Source organism: Xenopus laevis, chromosome 5S (genome assembly GCF_017654675.1).
Source record: "Xenopus laevis strain J_2021 chromosome 5S, Xenopus_laevis_v10.1, whole genome shotgun sequence".
In the NCBI taxonomy this organism is placed as follows: Eukaryota; Metazoa; Chordata; class Amphibia; order Anura; family Pipidae; genus Xenopus; species Xenopus laevis.
The window spans coordinates 7,339,022-7,358,847 of NC_054380.1; the positions used below are offsets into that span (position 1 = coordinate 7,339,022).

The following is a 19,826-nucleotide window of genomic DNA, read 5'->3' on the forward strand; positions in this document are numbered from 1 at the left end:
GGGGTGTGTGTGTATAAAATCAGTAGTTTTCCTTACCCTTTTAAATTAGATAACTATTGGTAGCTTCAGGGTCGGACTAGAGCCTTGGGGGCCACGGGGGCTGCAACGTAACTACAGGGGGGCGGGCCCTGGCGCGGGACGTGCAGCCAGTCCCCTGTCACCCTCCATACGCCCAGAAACACTGAAGAATTCAGTGGCACACAAGCTGCCGTGGGGCCCTGAGGGGGTGCGGACCCTGGCCCAATCGCACCCCCTGCACCCCTGGTAGTTATGCCACTGGCAGTCCCCAGGGGCCCCCTCCTGACCTTAGATTCCTCTGCACTCAATTACGGCATGATGTGTGCATATGCGAACACTAGCCACAGGTTTATTAAAATTTGGGGCTACCGGGAGGAGCAGGTCTGGGCCAGTCCAACACTCACTGGGTAGCTTCTCTACCTGACCTGCAAGTAAATGCAGATGGTTTCCTGCCCCTCACTAACTGACACCCCCACCACAATGTTGTTGGTCCATCCCCCTTTGCAGGGAGAACAAGATTTTAAAAAAACTGAAATGTAAGAAGTTTCAATGGTTTCCAACTCCAACGAAAAATAATCCCAACTACAATATCTGCAGCCTCATGGTGCTGTCTGCATATCCATTTGTCTTCTCATTTAATCATATGTTCTGTTGTTCTAAACCTTCCTGCTCCCCAATACACCAACGCCCTACAGCCTTAGTCTGCTCATTAAGATGTTTGATGGAAAGTAATATCTAAAGGCTCAGTTTAATTTTCTGTCTGATATCCGGCACACACCTTACCCTTCTGGGAGAATAATATGTACTTCTCATATACTGTATTTTCATGTAAAAAGCTCTGTACATCTGAGGAATATCTTGTTAATAAATGTCTGTACAAGTGGCGCTGAGAATATGAAAAGAAGGGCCGGGCGCGTTTATAACAAAGAGTTTATTTTCACAAAACTCTAACAATCATATTCATTTATTAAGGGCCTTTCAGTGTTTTCTGTCTTTTTAACTTGACTCTATTTATTGGTGGGGATAAAAGTATTCCAGAAGTGTTCTGGAAGTTATTTTGCTAATTCAGTTAAATTCAATTCCATTTCTTTTGAAAAAAAAAACACACAATTATTTATGGGAAATCGGCATCAAAATGAAATGTGTTTACTTGTGCCTAAAACAAAGTGTAACGTATGTGCTGGGCTAGACCCCACCAGAGAACCTGACACCCAGTGGGACATTCACTAAGATTCGTAGTTGCGCCAGGCGTAACTTCGCCGCACTTCGCCGCACTTCGCCACACTTCGCCAGGCGTAGTTTCGCCAACGCTTTGCAAATTCACTAAAATCCGAAGTTGTGCTCAGGGGTAGCGTAAGGTTGCGAAGTTGCGCTAGCGTTGATTCGCTAAGCGAAGCAAAGTTACGCCAGCGATGGTTAATTTGCATACAGCGCCAAATTTCAATGGAGGAATATGTAGCAGCACTACAAATGCCTGGGAAACCTTCAAAACATCAAATAAAATTTTTATTTTACATGTGCCCACTGTATAGTTAAGGTGCCATGAGTTAGGAAATGTAGGGGGGAAGGAGGGTAGCCCTAACAAAAATTTCGATCTTTTTCAGCCTATCACCCATAATATAGAAAAAACGCCAGCGTTTTTTTGGGACTTAGAAAAAATTTTGACTTTTTTTTGAAGAAATCCCTATCTACTCTATTGCGCTTCGCCTGGTCTGAGGTGGCGAAGGAAGGCTAGCGTAAAAGCTAGCGTTCAGTACACTGCGCGCGTTAGTGAATTTGCGTAGTTACGTCCGTTACGCAAATTCGCCAGGCCTAAGGGTGCGAAGTTACACTAGCGAAGTTACGCCAGCGTCCGTTAGGGAATTTGTGAAGTAACGAAAATGCCCACCGCTAGTGAATTGACGCTAGCGTTAGGCCCAGGGATCACTCTCACAGCAATTAGATATAGATTGTGCCAAATGGTATGGGCTCCTGGAGAATCTTCGGTATTCTGGTAGTCCAGTCTGACTTTGTGGCTACAAAGAGCCAGGCAAAGGGACATTAGTAAATAAACTACTGTAGTTATCTGAATTAAATTAGTTGTAATTCATTTCTGTTCTTGCATGGGGAGAGTATTTCTTGGTGCTCAAGTTGTAGGTTTGTCACTAGGGATGCCACCTAGCCAGTGTCGGACTGGACACCGGGAAAATACCCAGTGGGCCCTGACCCTAGTGGGCCCCCGCCGGGCCAGACCCCCTCTCCCAAACAGTTTTTCAAAAAACACATGCGCGCCTAGTGATCTTTGCGCATGCGCGATGCGCCGCCTGGGCAAGTATGCCGAGCGGCGCTTCGACTCAAAGTAGGTAGCGGGGGGCCCTGGACAGCAGTCCCGGTTGGCCCCGGGCCCCCCAGTCCGACCCTGCACCTAGCCTGTATTTTACTGGCCTGGCTGATAAAAATGATGCTTGATGCCAATGTTATTAATAGGAAAAAACGGGAGAAATATAGGAAGGCCGGTATTTTTTTCCAGAAAAAGTGGCAACTGTAGACTTGCCAACTGTCCAGATTTCCAGATGTCCTTGTTTTTAAAGGCTGCTCGGGTGAAACGTTTCTGAAGGACAGGACATTGAAGTGAATGACATGGCGATCAGCCAATCGCTGATCGCCATGTCTTCAGTCCCGTCCCTGATGTCACCCACCCCACCCCCTGATGGTTTTCGCCAAAAGATAAAGGTGCCAACCCTAGTCGCCCATTACTTCCTTCCTGCCTGGCAAATACACGACAGTCCTGTATTATTTTATGGCAGGGTTTCTAGTTATAGACCCAGGATCACAACTCAAAAAAAAAAAAAACACGGCAAGATCAAATACTTTTTTTATATATATACATAAATATATGAAATATGAACGGAATGTGAGTGAAAATAACACAAAGCAATTCAGCTACAAATAACTTTACAATAATTTTTAATTGAGATAAATTACATTTTTTTGACATATTTTCAAATGAGTTTAATAAATAATGAAATAGGTTTATATTGCACAATAATTAGTAGCCTCATTAGGGATATTTATTAGGTATTTAAAAATGAAGTATAAATTATATATAATTATAAATAAGAATAAATACAAATAATAAAGGAAAATAATGCTAAATATTCTGTGTGGCAATAAAGAACTGTGCATGAAGCTATAGGTCCCCCCGGCACCTCTCTTATATAAATGTAGAATTAATTTCAATTGGAAGTGACCTTGAGAATGGCTAATAAGGGGCAGAAGACCCATAATGACAAATAACATTGATCTTAACTAGATTTGCCAGAACTGCCAGATGAGCCAGACTCCAAATACAGAGCCGTTGATTGAATTCCCTCCTTATTGCTGATATAATTACATGAAAGGCAGATGGTGTGATTGACACTTAGGATTCTACCTCTAACTAAGAAAAGATAGATGGGCCCCCGGCACCAGAGACCTTTATACAAAAGGCTATAATTTGCATATCACTATTATTAACCATTGGATTTACACAACCGCAACAGATTCTGCCTCTACAGACCAGAAAGTGAGTGGCAGGCAGGAAGAGGAAGTCACAGAGACTGGCAAAAGAAGAAAGCCTGGCATAGAGAGCCGCATGGTGGACAGAGAGAGAGACCAGAGAGCTGCTGGTGGGCCCAGAGAGCTGAGAGGCTGCACCACAAGTATTCATTTGGATCAGGCTGCACAGGGAAGCCACATACTGTGCCTGGAGGGACAGAGAGTGTGAAAGGAATCCAGACTGGAGGAACAACCAGCAGGAGATTCCTATCTGAGCATCCAAAGGGACTGCTAGTCTCACTGTATGTCTGACTGTGCTGGACTCGACTCAAGACAAACTCTAAAGCATCCAAAAAGGATTTGGAGTGAGTATCCTGTTTAAAGGGACAGTACCCTAAAGAAGCGCTTGAAGATACAGACACTGTTTATTGAAAAAGAGTTTGCCTTTTTATAGTTAGATAAACAGATTGCACAAGCAGTGAGGCCCTATTGCCACTGGTTAGGAGTGCTGCATGTATTAGTTGGCCATTTATTTTATATAGAGTTATTCAGTTTAACCAATACTGTGTGGGCATTATTATTTTGTTCCTAGTGGGGCCACCCGTAGGTGCATTCCCGGATCCCACTAGGTGGAGGCCCTGCACAGGTAAGTACCAAGTACCCAGTCTCTCCCAATACCACTGCAGAGTGGCTCAGGTTTGTCCCGTGCCATCAGGTTTGTCCCGTGCCATCAGGTAAGCGCCACACGTGGAGTGTAACACCGACAAAGGGGTGTTGAAAGGGCAACAAGTAGGGATACACTGAATCGGTTCGGTATTCGGCCTTTTTCAGCAGGATTCAGCCGAATCCTTCTGCCCGGCCAAACCGAATCCTAGTTTGCAAATGAAAATTAGGGGCAGGGAGGGAAATCTGTGACTTTTTGTCACAAAACAAGGAAATAAAAAATGTTTTCCCCTTCCCAGGATTCGGTTTGGTATTCGGCCCGAATCCAAAATAGTGGATTTGGTGCATCCCTAGTTACAAGACTATGAAGACTGTGAGAACCATCAAAAAACTCAGTCAGTAGTGAAGTAGTTTAAAAGTTAAAAAGTCATTTATTAGGACAAAAAGCAAAACAGCCCACTGTGTTTCATGCCTAAGAGGCACTTAGATAGGCTACTGGTCACACTACTTGACAAGCTCTTTTTGATTGGTGGTGGCCAAACTGTGAATACAATTTGAGCCAACCAATAAAAACATACTTCAAAATAGGTGCAAACTAACCCTTTATCCACTGTACTAGATAGAAGAGTCTACTCTATATTATACACTCTGTGTATTTCATTTAAAGTGTTAGGACACAAGGATTAAAATAAAGATTTAAAAATACAGTGTGAATATGTCATGGTTCTAACACTCTTCATAGTCTATACACAACAAGTGGGACTATAACTCCCAGCACATGTGACCCCCAACTACTCAATTATAAATGAATGCTTCAAATATGTAAAAGGCAATATTTATTATTCAACACTATGCCATATATCAAATTAAAACCAATTAAAACCAAACTAAGCAGCGCTGCTTGTACAAAGGGATCCCTTGTAAATATTCTTTAAGTATGACCCGGCATGGGTGATGGTTGATGTACTGTAATTGTAGAAGTGGCGTATCTGGAGCCAACTGTAGCGCTCCGATTTTGTGCCACAATCTCGAACAAGTAAAGGAAATGAAAAGTTCCAAACCATCCGATACTGGTGTTTGATTAGTTGTAACCAAAGTATGATGGCCAAATATTCCCAGGTCTCAAAAGTGCCAAAGTCAACAAATATCAATGGGGCACCCCTCCAACGTAAATCTCCTCAAGATAACAGCCCCGTTTAGTATTCAAGGGGGAGGGTTTTTTTTTTGTATATATCAGCGTCCACAATCAGCGTCTTTTCCCCATAGGCTACAGCGCAAAATCGCCTGCGCTAATGCACACGCGACGATGCGTTTTCAATAGTCGCCCAAAGTAGGCTCGAGCTGTAGCCTATGGGGAAAAGACGCTGAGGCAGTTCAGGAAGATAGTCGCGCAAAAGACGTGGCGATAAGTCGCCAGGAGACAAAATCTCCCCGAATCTCCTCGTCTGGCCTTACCCTTACTCTAGGGCCCAGCAGATCATGACTAACATAGCAGGGATCAATCTAACAGGTTACTGACTCCAGTTCTATATATTCAGTTATCGGTGCAACTACATGAACCCATTGCTTTGGGGCACTGGCAGATAAAGAGGAAAGACTTACCTGAATCTCACCAGGATGATGGTGGCAATGATAAGAGCAGAAAAGGAGAGGGAGTACCCAATGGTGTAAATAATGGACAATGATGAAAGCTGTTCCTCTGGGGGCACCTAAAGGATAAAAGTGAGACAGAGACAGATAAAGAATGCAATTTACATATTCTATCCATGTAATTGGGGGGTATGTGTATAAAGCTTGCACGTGATCATTGGCTACACCACGACTCCTTTACGATTGAAAGCAAATAAGAAACCTCAGAACCAAGTGATTCATTGTACTCATTTCTGGCCAAGTATTGCTTTGTTGGGAAGGTGACTATTAAACTCCCCAAAATACACAGCAGCAGAATTCAGATGTAACTATGGAGGTGCACTCAGAATATGAGGGTTATACTGTATATCAGAACAATATCTTTATAGTTAAATACAATTGTCTGATAGAGAAGCAGATTTATTTCATATCATATCATCTATTCCAATACATCAGCAAAGGATTAGATTATGTAACTGTAGCCTGGTGCTTAATGGGAACGGTCTCTGCTCTCCATTGTACACTCATCTTCTTTATTAATATAAAGATCTATAAATACAGATATTGGCAACAAAAATACAGTTATATGCTATAATAATTCTGTTCTCCTCTATGCTAGTAACCCCAGTCTCTGCTGCACTGGCTCTGTTCCAATCTCTGCTCTCTGTTAGTTACTATACAGTATACTAGTTCTGTCCTGATCTCCTCTACCAGCTCTGTTCTGGTTTCCTCTGTACTAGCTCTAACCTGAGCCCCTCTATACTAGCTCTAACCTGGCTTTGTCCTGGTCTTGTCTATACTAGTTATGACCTGTTCTCCTCTATAACAGCTCTTTCCTGGTCTTCTATATTAACTGTAACCTGGTCTCCTCTATACTAGCTGTGACCTGGTCTCCTCTATACTAGCTGTGACCTGGTCTCCTCTATACTAGCTGTGACCTGGTCTCCTCTATAGTAGCTGTGACCTGGTCTCCTCTATACTAGCTGTAACCTGGTCACCTCTATACTAGCTGTGACCTGGTCTCCTCTATAGTAGCTGTGACCTGGTCTCCTCTATACTAGCTGTAACCTGGTCTCCTCTATACTAGCTGTGACCTGGTCTCCTCTATACTAGCTGTGACCTGGTCTCCTCTTTACTAGCTGTGACCTGGTCTCCTCTATACTAGCTGTGACCTGGTCTCCTCTATAGTAGCTGTGACCTGGTCTCCTCTATACTAGCTGTAACCTGGTCTCCTCTATACTAGCTGTGACCTGGTCTCCTCTATACTAGCTGTAACCTGGTCTCCTCTATACTAGCTGTAACCTGGTCTCGTCTATTCAAACTGTGACCTGGTCTCCTCAACACTAGTGCTGACATGGTTGTATTGCTGATCTTATCTATACTAGCTTTGACCTGGTCTCCTCTATATTAGCTTTAATCTGATCTCCTCTATACTAGTTCTGCCTGGTCTTTTTTTCTTCTAGTTCTCTCCTGCACTTTACTATGCATTACTTCTCTGTAGTATATAATTTCTGTACTATCAGTATCTTCTTTGTACAAGCTGTAACCTGCTCTCACCTACACTAGCTGTGTCTTTGTTTCCCTATACTAGCTATCTCCTGACCCTTTCCTTGTTTCACTATAAAGTCTTTTCACTCTGATTTTTCACCTGGCCTCTATTCTTGCTCACTCCCTCTTCTGTTTTCCCCTTTCATACCTCTCTCTTGGTTTCCTCTAGTCTTTCTAGTTCTCCTATACACTAGTTCTCTCCTCTATCATGCCACCAATATATAACAACTCACTCAACTATTCATTTTATAACAAGCATTTTTTTAATGTAGCTTGATAATTCATCACCCACAAATCTCACAAGGTTTGACTTCCAATTACACACCTAGTACACAACTTAATAAAATATGAATAATATTAATAAATAAGCAATGTCAGAACTTCTAAACATACAGTATCTCTAAACTCTTGGACCAGTGAGTACTTACAGCTCAGAGAAGCCCCATGGTGTAAAGTATTGGTGATATGGGCCATATGCAGACATTGCTCGGCTTTTACTGACTATAAATGATGAGCTGCAGTGGGACTGCAAATGATACCGAATTACAGGGAATATTTCAGTTTGTAGCTGGAGTAATGGATCTGAGGAAGACTTGCCAATGACATGTTGCCGGGTTGCTAAACTGCCCTTGACGGCCAATCATTTAGCCTGCTTAGGATGAGAGATGGATAACAAGATACAGAATAATTTGTGCATTATGAATGACTTTGAAGAAGAGATAGGATATTGGTGCAGTCTGGATTGTGTATTCCTAACAATGGTCTCAGGAAAGAGATAAGTCACTTAGCAGTTCGATATATTATCATTTACTGCACTGCTGGGGCTTTTTCCACAGCGCTGTCACTCCTCTCTTTGCTTGGTCCTTCATCAAACCAAGAGATGATACATAAGGACCACTTAGGATTTTACTGGCCCTTACAAATCAATCTTTACTGCAAGCTCTGTTATTGAAGAACGGGGCAGATTTATTGTGGAAATAAACTTTTGTCGTGACAAAATTGTTTTACCTTTGCTTTGAGCATCGTCATTGAAAGGTAAATGTTATCAGTGACTTTCCTTAGATGAATGACTTCCCCGTAAATTGGAAACAGAAGAATAAGTTAACAATGGCAGGACAATAGAGCCATCGGTGCATGAAGGGACAGTAGCACAAGATGGGGACAACAGGACAAGATAGCGACAATAGGACAAGATGGGGACAATAAGTCAAGATGGGGACAGTAGCACAAGATGGGGACAATAGGACAAGATGGTGACAATAAGACAAGATGGGGACAACAGGCCAAGATAGCGACAATAGGACAAGATGGGGACAATAAGACAAGATGGGGACAGTAGCACAAGATGGGGACAGTAGCACAAGATGGTGACAATAGGACAAGATGGGGACAGTAGCACAAGATGGAGACAATAGGACAAGATGGGGACAGTGGCACAAGATGGAGACAATAGGACAAGATGGGGACAGTGGCACAAGATGGAGACAATAGGACAAGATGGGGACAATAGGACAAGATGGAGACAGTATCACAATATGGGGACAATAGGACAAGTTGGTGACAATAGGACAAGTTGGGGACAGGAGCACAAGATGGGGACAGTAGCACAAGATGGGGACAATAGGACCAAATGGGAACAGTAGCACAAAATGGGGACAACAGGACAAGATGGGGACAATAGGACAAGATGGGGACAGTAGAATAAGGGCAGAATCAAGATAGTAGCAAAGATGGGGACAGCTGGAGCAGGATGGAGAATGTAGGGTGGGATATAGACAGTAGAGCAGTGGTTCCCAAGCTGTGAAGTTGCTCCATTAGGTGGGAGTAGCAGGGTGGGCTCTGCCTGATGGCCAATTGCACGATTGCTCTACTAGACACACCTGATAGCCCAACCTGAAGGCCAGTGAAAGCCCAGCTTGAAGGTCAACGAGGGTGAGTTTTGAGATGAGCACTTATTGCTGTCCTAAATATTCTTTAAACCATGGCCAAATGACTAACATGTTGATAACAAAGGGGCTCTGACCAAAGGTTCAACATCCAAGGAAGTGGAGCGTTTGAACTGAAAATGTCCAACAACCTGTCAGGGGGCTCTGGCAAAGAGAGGGTAAAGCCTACCCGAAGCCTTCCACCAATTAACTGCTACAGGAAGCTTTTTAGAGACCTTTCCTCAGCTCACTCGTTGCCTGAGCAAACAAGTTTTGTGTGTTGAAGTGGGGTGGTGTGGAAAGCTTATTTCAGCTAGCCAATGAATTCTAGCTGTCAGTAAGTATTTGACCTTGGCCTGTCTGACTTTAATTTTGTGTTGATCCTTGGGTACAGCATTGTCTAGTTTATTGGTTACAACCCAGATTTGTTCTAGTTTCTGCTTTCTGCACTATCAGTTCCCCCTTGTGTATGACCCAGTTAGCTTCCTAACTATACTCCTGTCTCCAGGGGTGCTCCACCAATGAGGCAAGTTGAGCTACTCGCCTCAGGCGGCAGCACCCCCCAAAAATGCCGCTCCTGGTAACTAAGAGCCTAATTTCCGGTTTTCAACCCGGAAATTCGGCTCTTCTAGTGCAGAGAGCGCAATTGCTCTAAGCGATATGGACCGCCCCTGCCCTCTCCAGCGCTCTAAAGGTGAGTGCCGTGGGGAGGGGCGGGGGCGGCAAAAGAAGGCCGCCTCAGGCAACATAATGGCTAGAATCACCCCTGCCTGTCTCACCCCTTGGTACTGTGCTTGCTCCCTTGTGTATGAACCAGCCTGTTTGACTACTCCTTTGCTCCCAGTTTTTTTTACTGAAACTGCTCATTCATTGCCTCTTTGGCCCTGTTGTGAGTATAGAGTTCCACATCCAGCTATACTTGCAAGCAAGGAGTTGGGGCTCGTTAATATAAATCCTGGTACTGTTGTGGGGATAGAGCTCTAATAAGCACCTTAAGTCTCTAGAGTCCCCTATTCTATTCTGTTATTACAGGTTTAGCCAATGGGAAACAGCACTTAGTATTTCAAACCCTAACAAATAGAAACGGCAGAGCAAGATGCAAGTTGATGACAGCAGGGCAAGATGATGGCAAGATGGTGACAGTATATCAGGATGAGGAAATTGGGCAAAAGGATAGTAGCTAGGCAACATGGCAACACTTTTGCCCAACCTGATGGTTTTTAAGCTTTAATTGACATACTGTAGGTGACCCAACAACAGCCAATAGCTGTTAAGGGATGCTGGGAATTGTTGCTTCAGAACAGCTGAAGGGTTGCAGGTTGGGTAGTCAGGCTGTATAGAAACTATGAGGCCCATCACAAGTAAAGACGGCTCTGAGCCAATCTGCAGGGATGAGAGATATTTATTATAAAAGACACCAGTCAGTTGAACTGAAGAAGCTTCTCGGATGAGTAGTGAAACGTCTTCAATAATTACTCAGCCAGTCCAGCTGTTTTAGAATTACTTATATTAGATACATGGAAGAATAGAGATATTCAATATCACTGACAAAAAAATATTGAATGAACTCAGCATCGCGGGGCTCTGTTCATTATGAGATATAAATGAGACACAGGGAATAAGGAACTCTACACTCCTTCTTTACTATCCTCATTATTCTCTCCTTTTATTGCACTTGAATAAAAAAGGAATAACACAAAAACACTGTGCCAGAATGAAAAATGCCATAGTGGCGGTTTAATCCCAGCTGGTTCAGTTGCGCCCGGGGCTGCACATCATCCCAACAAACAGCTCCACGCACGGTTATCAGAGGAGAATGATCTGACGCACAAGACACAAAATGAGTTTAATGGAGCTGCCCATTATTCTATAGAAATCTGTTCCTACTAGGAATTTTGTAAGAGCAATACACTTTACAGGTCTCTAGCTCTCTAATATTTTTCCCTATCACTAAGCCAATCAATCCATAAACGATTTCCATTTATAACAATGTATTTACTTTATGGTATGCAAGCTAAGAATATTTGAATGAAAAGAATTGAACTTGATAGATGTGATCTTATTTCAGTCTCGGATACTGTATAAATCAACTGGAACCCAAATTGGATACTGCGAGTGCCTGACAAGCAGGATTCCATGATATGAAGGTAAAGTGAGTGCATGTATGATGGATGCTTGAGTATAGCTTTACCTTTAGTGATCTGTCCTCACATTCGGACAGGTTTCTCCAGGGAGCACTTGAATTCTCCTTTAACAGCCAATTGCCCTCGGGGGTGCAGTATCGGAAAACTCTCCCATGGGTCACTGTCAGAAGAAGAAGAAGCAGATGGTGTCACTCACGTTAAGCAATGTTCCAGCCTAGAATCCCTACAACTGTTTGTTACATAAAGAAACAAGATATTAATATGATAAAATAAATAAAATGATGGCTCAACATTAACTCAACCAATAGGCAATACTGATGAATCAGCGCACAACCTCCCACCACACGTAGCGAATGCGTCAATCCTTTACCTATGGATGCACCATCATCCTAAAATATCAGCTTATCAATGTGAAAAAGGAGAGCACTCTAATGGAGATAAACTGCTTGTGATTTTCATTTATTGCAGACTGTTATACACAACATGTTTTGGGCCTTCAAAGCCCTTTCTCAAGTGTAAAACCTTTTTTTTACACTTTTTTACACTTGAGAAAGGGCTTTGAAGGCCCAAAACATGTTGGGTATAGCAGTCTGCAATAAATGAAAATCACAAGCAGTTTATCTCCATTAGAGTGCTCTCCTTTTTCTCATTGATTAACTCAGCCAATGAGAGACAGGCTTCCTAAGTATATGGTACAATACCAGAATCACCACTTATAGAGTTATGCTGATTGAGCCCAACTGACCATGTGACATAGAAGTTATAGTACGAGTCTTCAGCTGTACTCCAATACTCCAACTACTCCAACTACTCCATTCTCAGTTTGGAGAAAGAAGCATTTTGGTTCTGTTGATTCAAGTTTCATCACTTGCATATAAACCATCCCTGACTATGTTCAATTCCGCCTAATTTCTTTGTTTACATGGCACATTGCATGATACTCTTAATACTGAGGCTGTTGGAACGCTTTTTGGGATTATTTACTGCCAGTGGCCAGTGATAGTTATAGTCTGACATATACTTTGCTTTACTCTACACATTATATACTGTGGCTACAGCCCCTTCACCAGACACCATTTGTTCTTACTATACACACTATGCCATAGTCACAGCTAGTGATGGGCAAATTTCACCCGAACAAATTCTTTGCGAAACTGCGGCGACAATTTGCCAGCAAAAAAAACCTGCTGCGTCAAAATTATTCGGATGCCTGTTGACGTTAATGCATTTGGACCAAATAGTCGCACGTATAAAAATTTACGTTCGTGTCAAAAATTTATTTTGACGCCCATTGACTTCAATGCGTTTTGTGAATTTTTTGCAGTTTCGCAAATTTCATGGTAATTTCCCCAATTTTTCAGCGAATCGAAACTGCAAAGATTCACCCATCACTAGTCATAGCCTTTTCGCCTGTCTCTATATTGGCACTTTTTAATATACAATGAATGTCCGACACCGTGCCTGTCAGTGGAGCTACAGGATTGTGCTTGACATCGGATTCACCTGCTTTTTGTACGCAGGAGGAGGAAAGCAGATGATTCCCACCATGTTCTTCTGGCCTAAAGGTGGCCATACACGGGCCGATAAAATCTGTTGACAGACCGAGTCGGCAGCTTATTGGCCCGTGTATGGGGCCCTCTGACGGGCTTCCCTGATCGATATCTGGCTGAAAGTCGGGCAGATGTCGATCGGTTGGGACTAAAAATCCCGTTGGATCGTGGCCGCATCTGTTCGTTGATGCGGTCCCGCGATCCGACTGCCCGTTCCCATTCGTTAGGACCGATCGTTGGGCCCTAGGGCCCACGATCGGATCAGCCCGATATTGCCCACCTCAAGGTGGGCATATCGGGGAGAGATCCGCTCGTTTGGTGATGTCGCCAACCCGGCGGATCTCTCCGTGTATGGCCACCTTAAGGGCAAGATAACACCTACTGGGTTATGTTAAAGAACTAATAAACCAAACAACACAAAAAAAACACAAAAATAAAGTCTACCCCATGCCTACGCTAAATTATCTATCCCATGTCCACACAACATTATCAATGCTGGTTTCACATACATTATGTGTCATGTGTCTACGCTACATTATATGTCCCCTGCCTATGCTACATTATTTGCCTAGTGCCCACAATACATCATGTGCCACATTCCCAGGCGATGTTATCTCCCCCCCCCCCGTGCCTATACATCGTTATCTGCCCAGTGCCCTAGATACATTGTCTGGTTCACGCATATCAAAAGTTATTTGCTTAATCCCTACTATCCTACTAACTGTCTTGCACTTCTACTATATTATCTGCCCAGTGCAGCTGATTTTGGCAAAGAAACGCAAGATTCTGCATTCTCACACTGAAATCAGCTGTATGTGCCGCACCCAAGTCGACACAATGGTTCCAGGTGCAAGAGGCTAATTCCTGTGTAGTGGCCTCTGTATTTCAGCAGGCCAACTTCAGCCCTCGTGTGGCCCTAGCCATACTCTATATCAGTGATCCCTACCAGTGTCTCGTGAGTAACATGTTGCTCACCAACCCCTTGGATGTTGCTCCCAGTGGCCTCAAAGCAGGTGCTTATTTTTGAATTCCAGGCAAGTGATAAAAAAGAAGGGCAGTAATTGCAGCAGTTCTCTAGAGAATCCCTCCCATCATTCATTACTTTGCCTCCCCAGAACCCCTGGGTGACTAGGTGAATAGGAAGGGGGAAATGTTCCCAAAATTATTTTTGAGACAAAAGGCTTGAAACATTGAGGCTGTAGGTTGTGTAACTAAGGGTAATGGGATGTGTAGACTGGAGACAACACAAAGTCTTGGGACTTGTGTGGGAGAAGAAGACATGAAATGTAACACAAGGACAATTCATTTGTGATTATGTCTCTGTAATAAATGTTATTGCTCAATGCAAACGGACTGAGAAGATTAATGTTCAGGCACGGGAAGTGTTATGTTTTCTTTCTCTTCTTCATTATCTAGTCGCTAATTAGATTTGTTCACAGATGAATGGCTTGCTGGCTGTGCTGTCAGTCACAGAGGAGATTAATTCTATCTGGCTGCAGAGAAGCCATTAGGGCACATGTACATCCACAAGTGCAGTTGTGGTCCCTGCAGTCAGATGTGTGTAGAACCACAACGCTCCGTTCTTCCTGTGTTCCTGAGACAGGGGAATCTTTCAGGTACCACCAGCTCCAGATGAGGGGTAGCTCCAGGGTTCCCTCGGATTGCCATGCATCAACCACTGTAGTTCAGCTGCACCAAATAGATACGTCACCCATATCACTGCCATGCCATATCATGCCAGATACCATAAATGATGCCAACATTGGAAATTACACCAGATAGTCTGCAAAATATATTGCGCCACTGCGTCCGATTTGTGAGGTGCATAAGCAGTTGCATCAAGAGTATCACCACTCTGCGACCACAATGAAGCATGAATTCCGGGAAAACAGCTTCATTTTGGGGGAAAAAAACATAATGATTGCACTTGTCACGTTATGCCTGTGTTGTCCAATCACTTTCATTAAAGAAAGAAAGAAAGAAAGAAAGAAAGAAAGAAAGAAAGAAAGAAAGAGAAAGAAAAAAAAGAAAAAGAGAAAGTAAGAAAGAAAGAAAAAAAGAAAGAGAAAAAAAGAAAGAAAGGAAAAAAAGAAAGAAAGAAAGAAAGAGACAAAGAAAAAGAGAAAGAAAGAACGAAAGAAAGAAAGAACGAAAGAAAGAAAGAATGAAAAAAACAAAGAAAGAAAAGAAGAATTAAAAAGAAAGAGACAGAAAGAAAAGAAAAAGAAAGAAGGAGAAAGAAAGTAAAAAGAAAGACAAAGAAAAAAGAAAGAGACAAAGAAAGAAAAGAAAAAGAAAGAAAGAAAAAAAAGAAAGAGACAAAGAAAGAAAAAGAAAGAAAGAAAGAAAATAATTAGAAAAATGAAAGAGACAAAGAAAGAAAAGAAAAAGAAAGAGACAAAGAAAGAAAAAGAAAGAAAGAAAGAAAGAAAGAAAAGAAATAGAAAAATGAAAGAGAGAAAGAAAGAAAGAAAGAAAGAAAGAAAGAAAGAAAGAAAGAAAGAAAGAAAGAAAGAAAGAAAGAGAAAGAAAAGAAAAAGAGAAAGTAAGAAAGAAAGAAAAAAAGAAAGAGAAAAAAAGAAAGAAAGGAAAAAAAGAAAGAAAGAAAGAGACAAAGAAAAAGAGAAAGAAAGAATGAAAGAAAGAAAGAACGAAAGAAAGAAAGAATGAAAAAAACAAAGAAAGAAAAGAAGAATTAAAAAGAAAGAGACAGAAAAAAAAGAAAAAGAAAGAAGGAGAAAGAAAGTAAAAATAAAGACAAAGAAAAAAGAAAGAGACAAAGAAAGAAAAGAAAAAGAAAGAAAGAAAAAAAAGAAAGAGACAAAGAAAGAAAAAGAAAGAAAGAAAGAAAATAATTAGAAAAATGAAAGAGACAAAGAAAGAAAAGAAAAAGAAAGAGACAAAGAAAGAAAAAGAAAGAAAGAAAGAAAAGAATTAGAAAAATGAAAGAGAGAAAGAAAGAAAGAAAGAAAGAAAGAAAGAAAGAAAGAAAGAAAGAAAGAAAGAAAGAAAGAAAGAAAGAAAGAAAAGAATTAGAAAAATGAAAGAGACAAAGAAAGTAAAGAAAAAGGAAAAAGAAAAAAGAAAGAGACAAAGAAAGAAAAAGAAAGAAAGGAATTAGAAAAATGAAAGAGACAAAGAAAGAAAAGAAAAAGAAAGAAAGAAAAGAATTAGAAAAATGAAAGAGACAGAAAGAAAAGAAAAAGAAAGAAAGAAAGAAAAGAAAGAAAAGAAAGAAAGAAAGAAAGAAAGAAAGAAAGAAAGAAAGAAAGAAAGAAAGAAAGAAAGAAAGAAAGAAAGAAAGAAAGAAAGAAAGAAAGAAAGAAAGAAAAAGAATCTGGTTGCCTCAACACCCTTATATTGGCCAGTGAGTGGCTCAGACATACAGGGGTGTGGGTCTCATGAAACTGGAGAGACTAGAGAAGACTTGTTATTAGCAGACTGAGGGGGCGCCATTAACACTGTCAGTCAGGAGAAGGAAAACTCCCAAGGAACCAAGTAGAGTTAGAAGGAAGAGAAAGCCATTCGGAGACAGCAGGCACATTTTGCTGGGAGGAACTAGCGCAGACACATGTGGGGGGGGCAGTGCTATTTGTCAAGGGAAAATTGTTGGGTTTCTCCCAGTCACATTCCTTCCAGCTGAGAAAAAACGCTATTTCCATGGAGATGATGGCTTAGAGGGCTTCCCCTCCGGCGAGTGATTATCTAATTGCTCTCAGATCTGTGCTGCCAACAAACCCCCAGGGCCCAGTTTATGTTCAATCAATGTACAGAGATGTATGGGCTCTCAATCTGACCCAGTCACCCAGTGAGTGCTTCAAAGTGGATATCTGAAAATTAATTATTATTAACTGCCACATCTGCTTAGTAAGTTCCACTCACCAGAATTGTATGGGGGGGCCTCGCAGGGGATAGTGAAGTTAGACAATTCTGCTTTAGCATTCATTAGCCGGCCCATCCTCACAAATCCTGGGGCCACATGCCAATGTTCAGTTCAGACCCCCTTTCACCAGTAAGTCCAGATATTGCCTGGCCTGACCCAACCAGGAAGGGCAGAGAAACCCTGTTACAAAAGAAGAATAAAAACATCTGGACAGTGCTGGTTGCGCCTCTGATAACAGCCTTGTTATTGAGTGTTGGTCAACCATACACTATATACCACCATATATATGTGGTAACTGGAGAGTAGTTTGAAGGGAAATACGTTTCCCCGAGGTTCCTCTCTTACTCCCATATGTACAGTGGTAGATGTTGGACCTGCTAGGTGACTAGAGAGAGAGTGCCTAGAGTGAAAGCTAAGAGTTGAGAGAGGGAAGATCAGTGTCAAACAGTTTGGAGTGTTACTTTCCTAAAGAAAAGGACGTTAAAAGGTACAGTCTTTGTGGAGCCATAGTCGTTTTGTTTTCAGCCAGGAATCTCATTAGGGGACTGGTATTTGAGAAGGAAAACACCCTGTGTATTAGTTAGAGCCCAAGTGTGCCAAGGGTTTCGTTTGATTTTGTTTATGCATAAACCTGCTAAAGAACTAGGGATGAGAGAATTTCCCACCAGGTTTCGCCACGAACAAGACTCCCATAGCATTTAATAGGTGTAAAATTTGTCAAAAAAAAAAAATTATTGCCCATAGATTTCAATGCATTTAGAGAATTTTTTCACCATTTGGCAAATTTTTTGTGAAGCAAAACAGGTCAGATTCGCCCATTACTATAAAGAATAGTCTATTCGGCTGATTCTGCTCACAATACATAATCACAATACAGTTGCCTAACATACACCAAGTTCTCTTTAGAGCATTACTCATAAACCACAGGCACTTGATCCCTGTGTTCCAGCCTCATGGGTGATCCAATGGATTACATGAAGAACTCTCTACCCACTTGAGTACTACCATGGAACTACACCCCCTTGAGTACTACCATGGAACTACACCCACTTGAGTACTACCATGGAACTACACCCACTTGAGTACTACCATGGAACTACACCCCCTTGAGTACTACCATGGAACTACACCCCCTTGAGTACTACCATGGAACTACACCCACTTGAGTACTACCATGGAACTACACCCACTTGAGTACTACCATGGAACTACACCCCCTTGAGTACTACCATGGAACTACACCCCCTTGAGTACTACCATGGAACTACACCCACTTGAGTACTACCATGGAACTACACCCACTTGAGTACTACCATGGAACTACACCCCCTTGAGTACTACCATGGAACTACACCCCCTTGAGTACTACCATGGAACTACACCCACTTGAGTACTACTGTGAAACTAACCAAACAAGGGCTGCTCATTGGAGCCCAAACTGTTTATTTTATCTGTCCTTCCCCACTCATACAGTGTTCAGAAACAGGGTCTTCTATCCACTATTAACTCCTCATTCAAGGGTCTCTCTCCCCAACTTCACTTCTCACCTCCCACTACTGGGGCCTTGCTATCCCAGGCTCTCCAGCAAACATCCACCTGCCTCAGCTGGTGGAAGCCAAAGAGGAAAAACCACGCCTTTCCCGTTACTATCAGATTTAACAGGAAGCGGTCATACATATCTCTGAGCCAATGGGGAACACTTCATCCACCCAGGTACCACTGACCTAGCAGCTGGGCATTTCCAAAGTAGCAGGCAATTTCCAAGCCTTAAAGTATATTAACTCTATGGGTCACCACACATATACAAGTGTGGGATCCCTTACCCAGAAACCCGTTTGCATAAAGCTCCAAATTATTGGAAGGCATCCCCCATAGAATCAATTTTAGGCAAGTAATTATAATTTTTAAAAGTTGTTTACATTTTCTGTGTAATAATATAACACAACCTGGTGTTTGAGGTATGTATCCATGGTTGGTAGGGTTGCCACCTGGCCGGTATTTCACTAGCCGGTAAATCGGCAACTAGAGCTGGGTCCGGCATTACAAATTTACTGAAATTTTCTGGCAGAATAGTATGGGCAATATAATTTCCCATCTTTCACTCCTAAAGTGTTTTGCTGACAGACCCCGCAAAGGTTGCATGTGGCCCACCTTCTCTATTCCTTCTCCTGAGTAGAATTGACTGCCTTATCTTAGGATATCCCTGGCACCACATGGAGAACGAAGGCCAATGTTACAAAAACCATATTTCATCTTCATCTGATGTCACATTTGTCACGGAATGATCCTCAGCCAGAATGTACCAAGGATCTTTCAAAGGTTCCTCTAAATAACTTTGACCGATTTCCATTCATTGCACCTTTAGCAAACAAGGCCGCACCTTATATATTTCGCACAGAGAAGATGGATGGAGCTATTTTTAATCTTCCTTATGAACTTAAACATTGGGCCGAGTCGTGTTTCAAATGATGAAGCCTTTCTTTATTATCAGTGCAATTGCATCATGGGAAGCAGGTGGCGAGGGACAACAGCAATCATATCTCCAGCTATTTCTCTTATTGGCTCTGTAGGGAAATTGCAGTTTTCATGGAAGTCGTCACTCATCCAAACGAGCATCACTAATCTATCGTTTACAATTTACATCACTTAAAGGCCAACACATCATATTTTTTTCATTGCAATAACAACGGACACCCCTGCTGTCTCCATGGCAACCATAAGATCCACGTAGGTTTCTCAGATATTCTGATGCAAGACCCCGATTACCATTTGTAATGGAAGATGAGTCTATAGGTGATACAACGGCAAGAAAAAGCAGTTGTGGCCACTTCATTGAAATGGGCCATAATGTTAATCAACTAAGGTTTCAGGTCATTGAAATAATCGAGCCAAAACGTGGTGATTAAAATCTTTATTGTAGAGAGAGGCTTTTTGGATCAGGAGATTAGAG

The 19,826-nt window shown here is 42.1% G+C and overlaps 1 protein-coding gene across 2 annotated transcripts in view; it reads right to left on the reverse strand.

Moving 5' to 3' along the window:
* Nucleotides 1–19,826, reverse strand: part of glp1r.S (glucagon like peptide 1 receptor S homeolog) — a 127,713-nt gene that overhangs the window by 39,222 nt on the left and 68,665 nt on the right. For both annotated transcript variants that reach the window (XM_041564203.1, XM_041564204.1), the window contains 2 exons: nucleotides 11,491–11,603; nucleotides 5,800–5,906 (listed from right to left, as the gene is read on the reverse strand). In XM_041564203.1, the coding sequence (XP_041420137.1) occupies nucleotides 5,800–5,906; nucleotides 11,491–11,603 (220 nt within the window). The remainder of the gene's footprint in view (nucleotides 1–5,799; nucleotides 5,907–11,490; nucleotides 11,604–19,826) is intronic.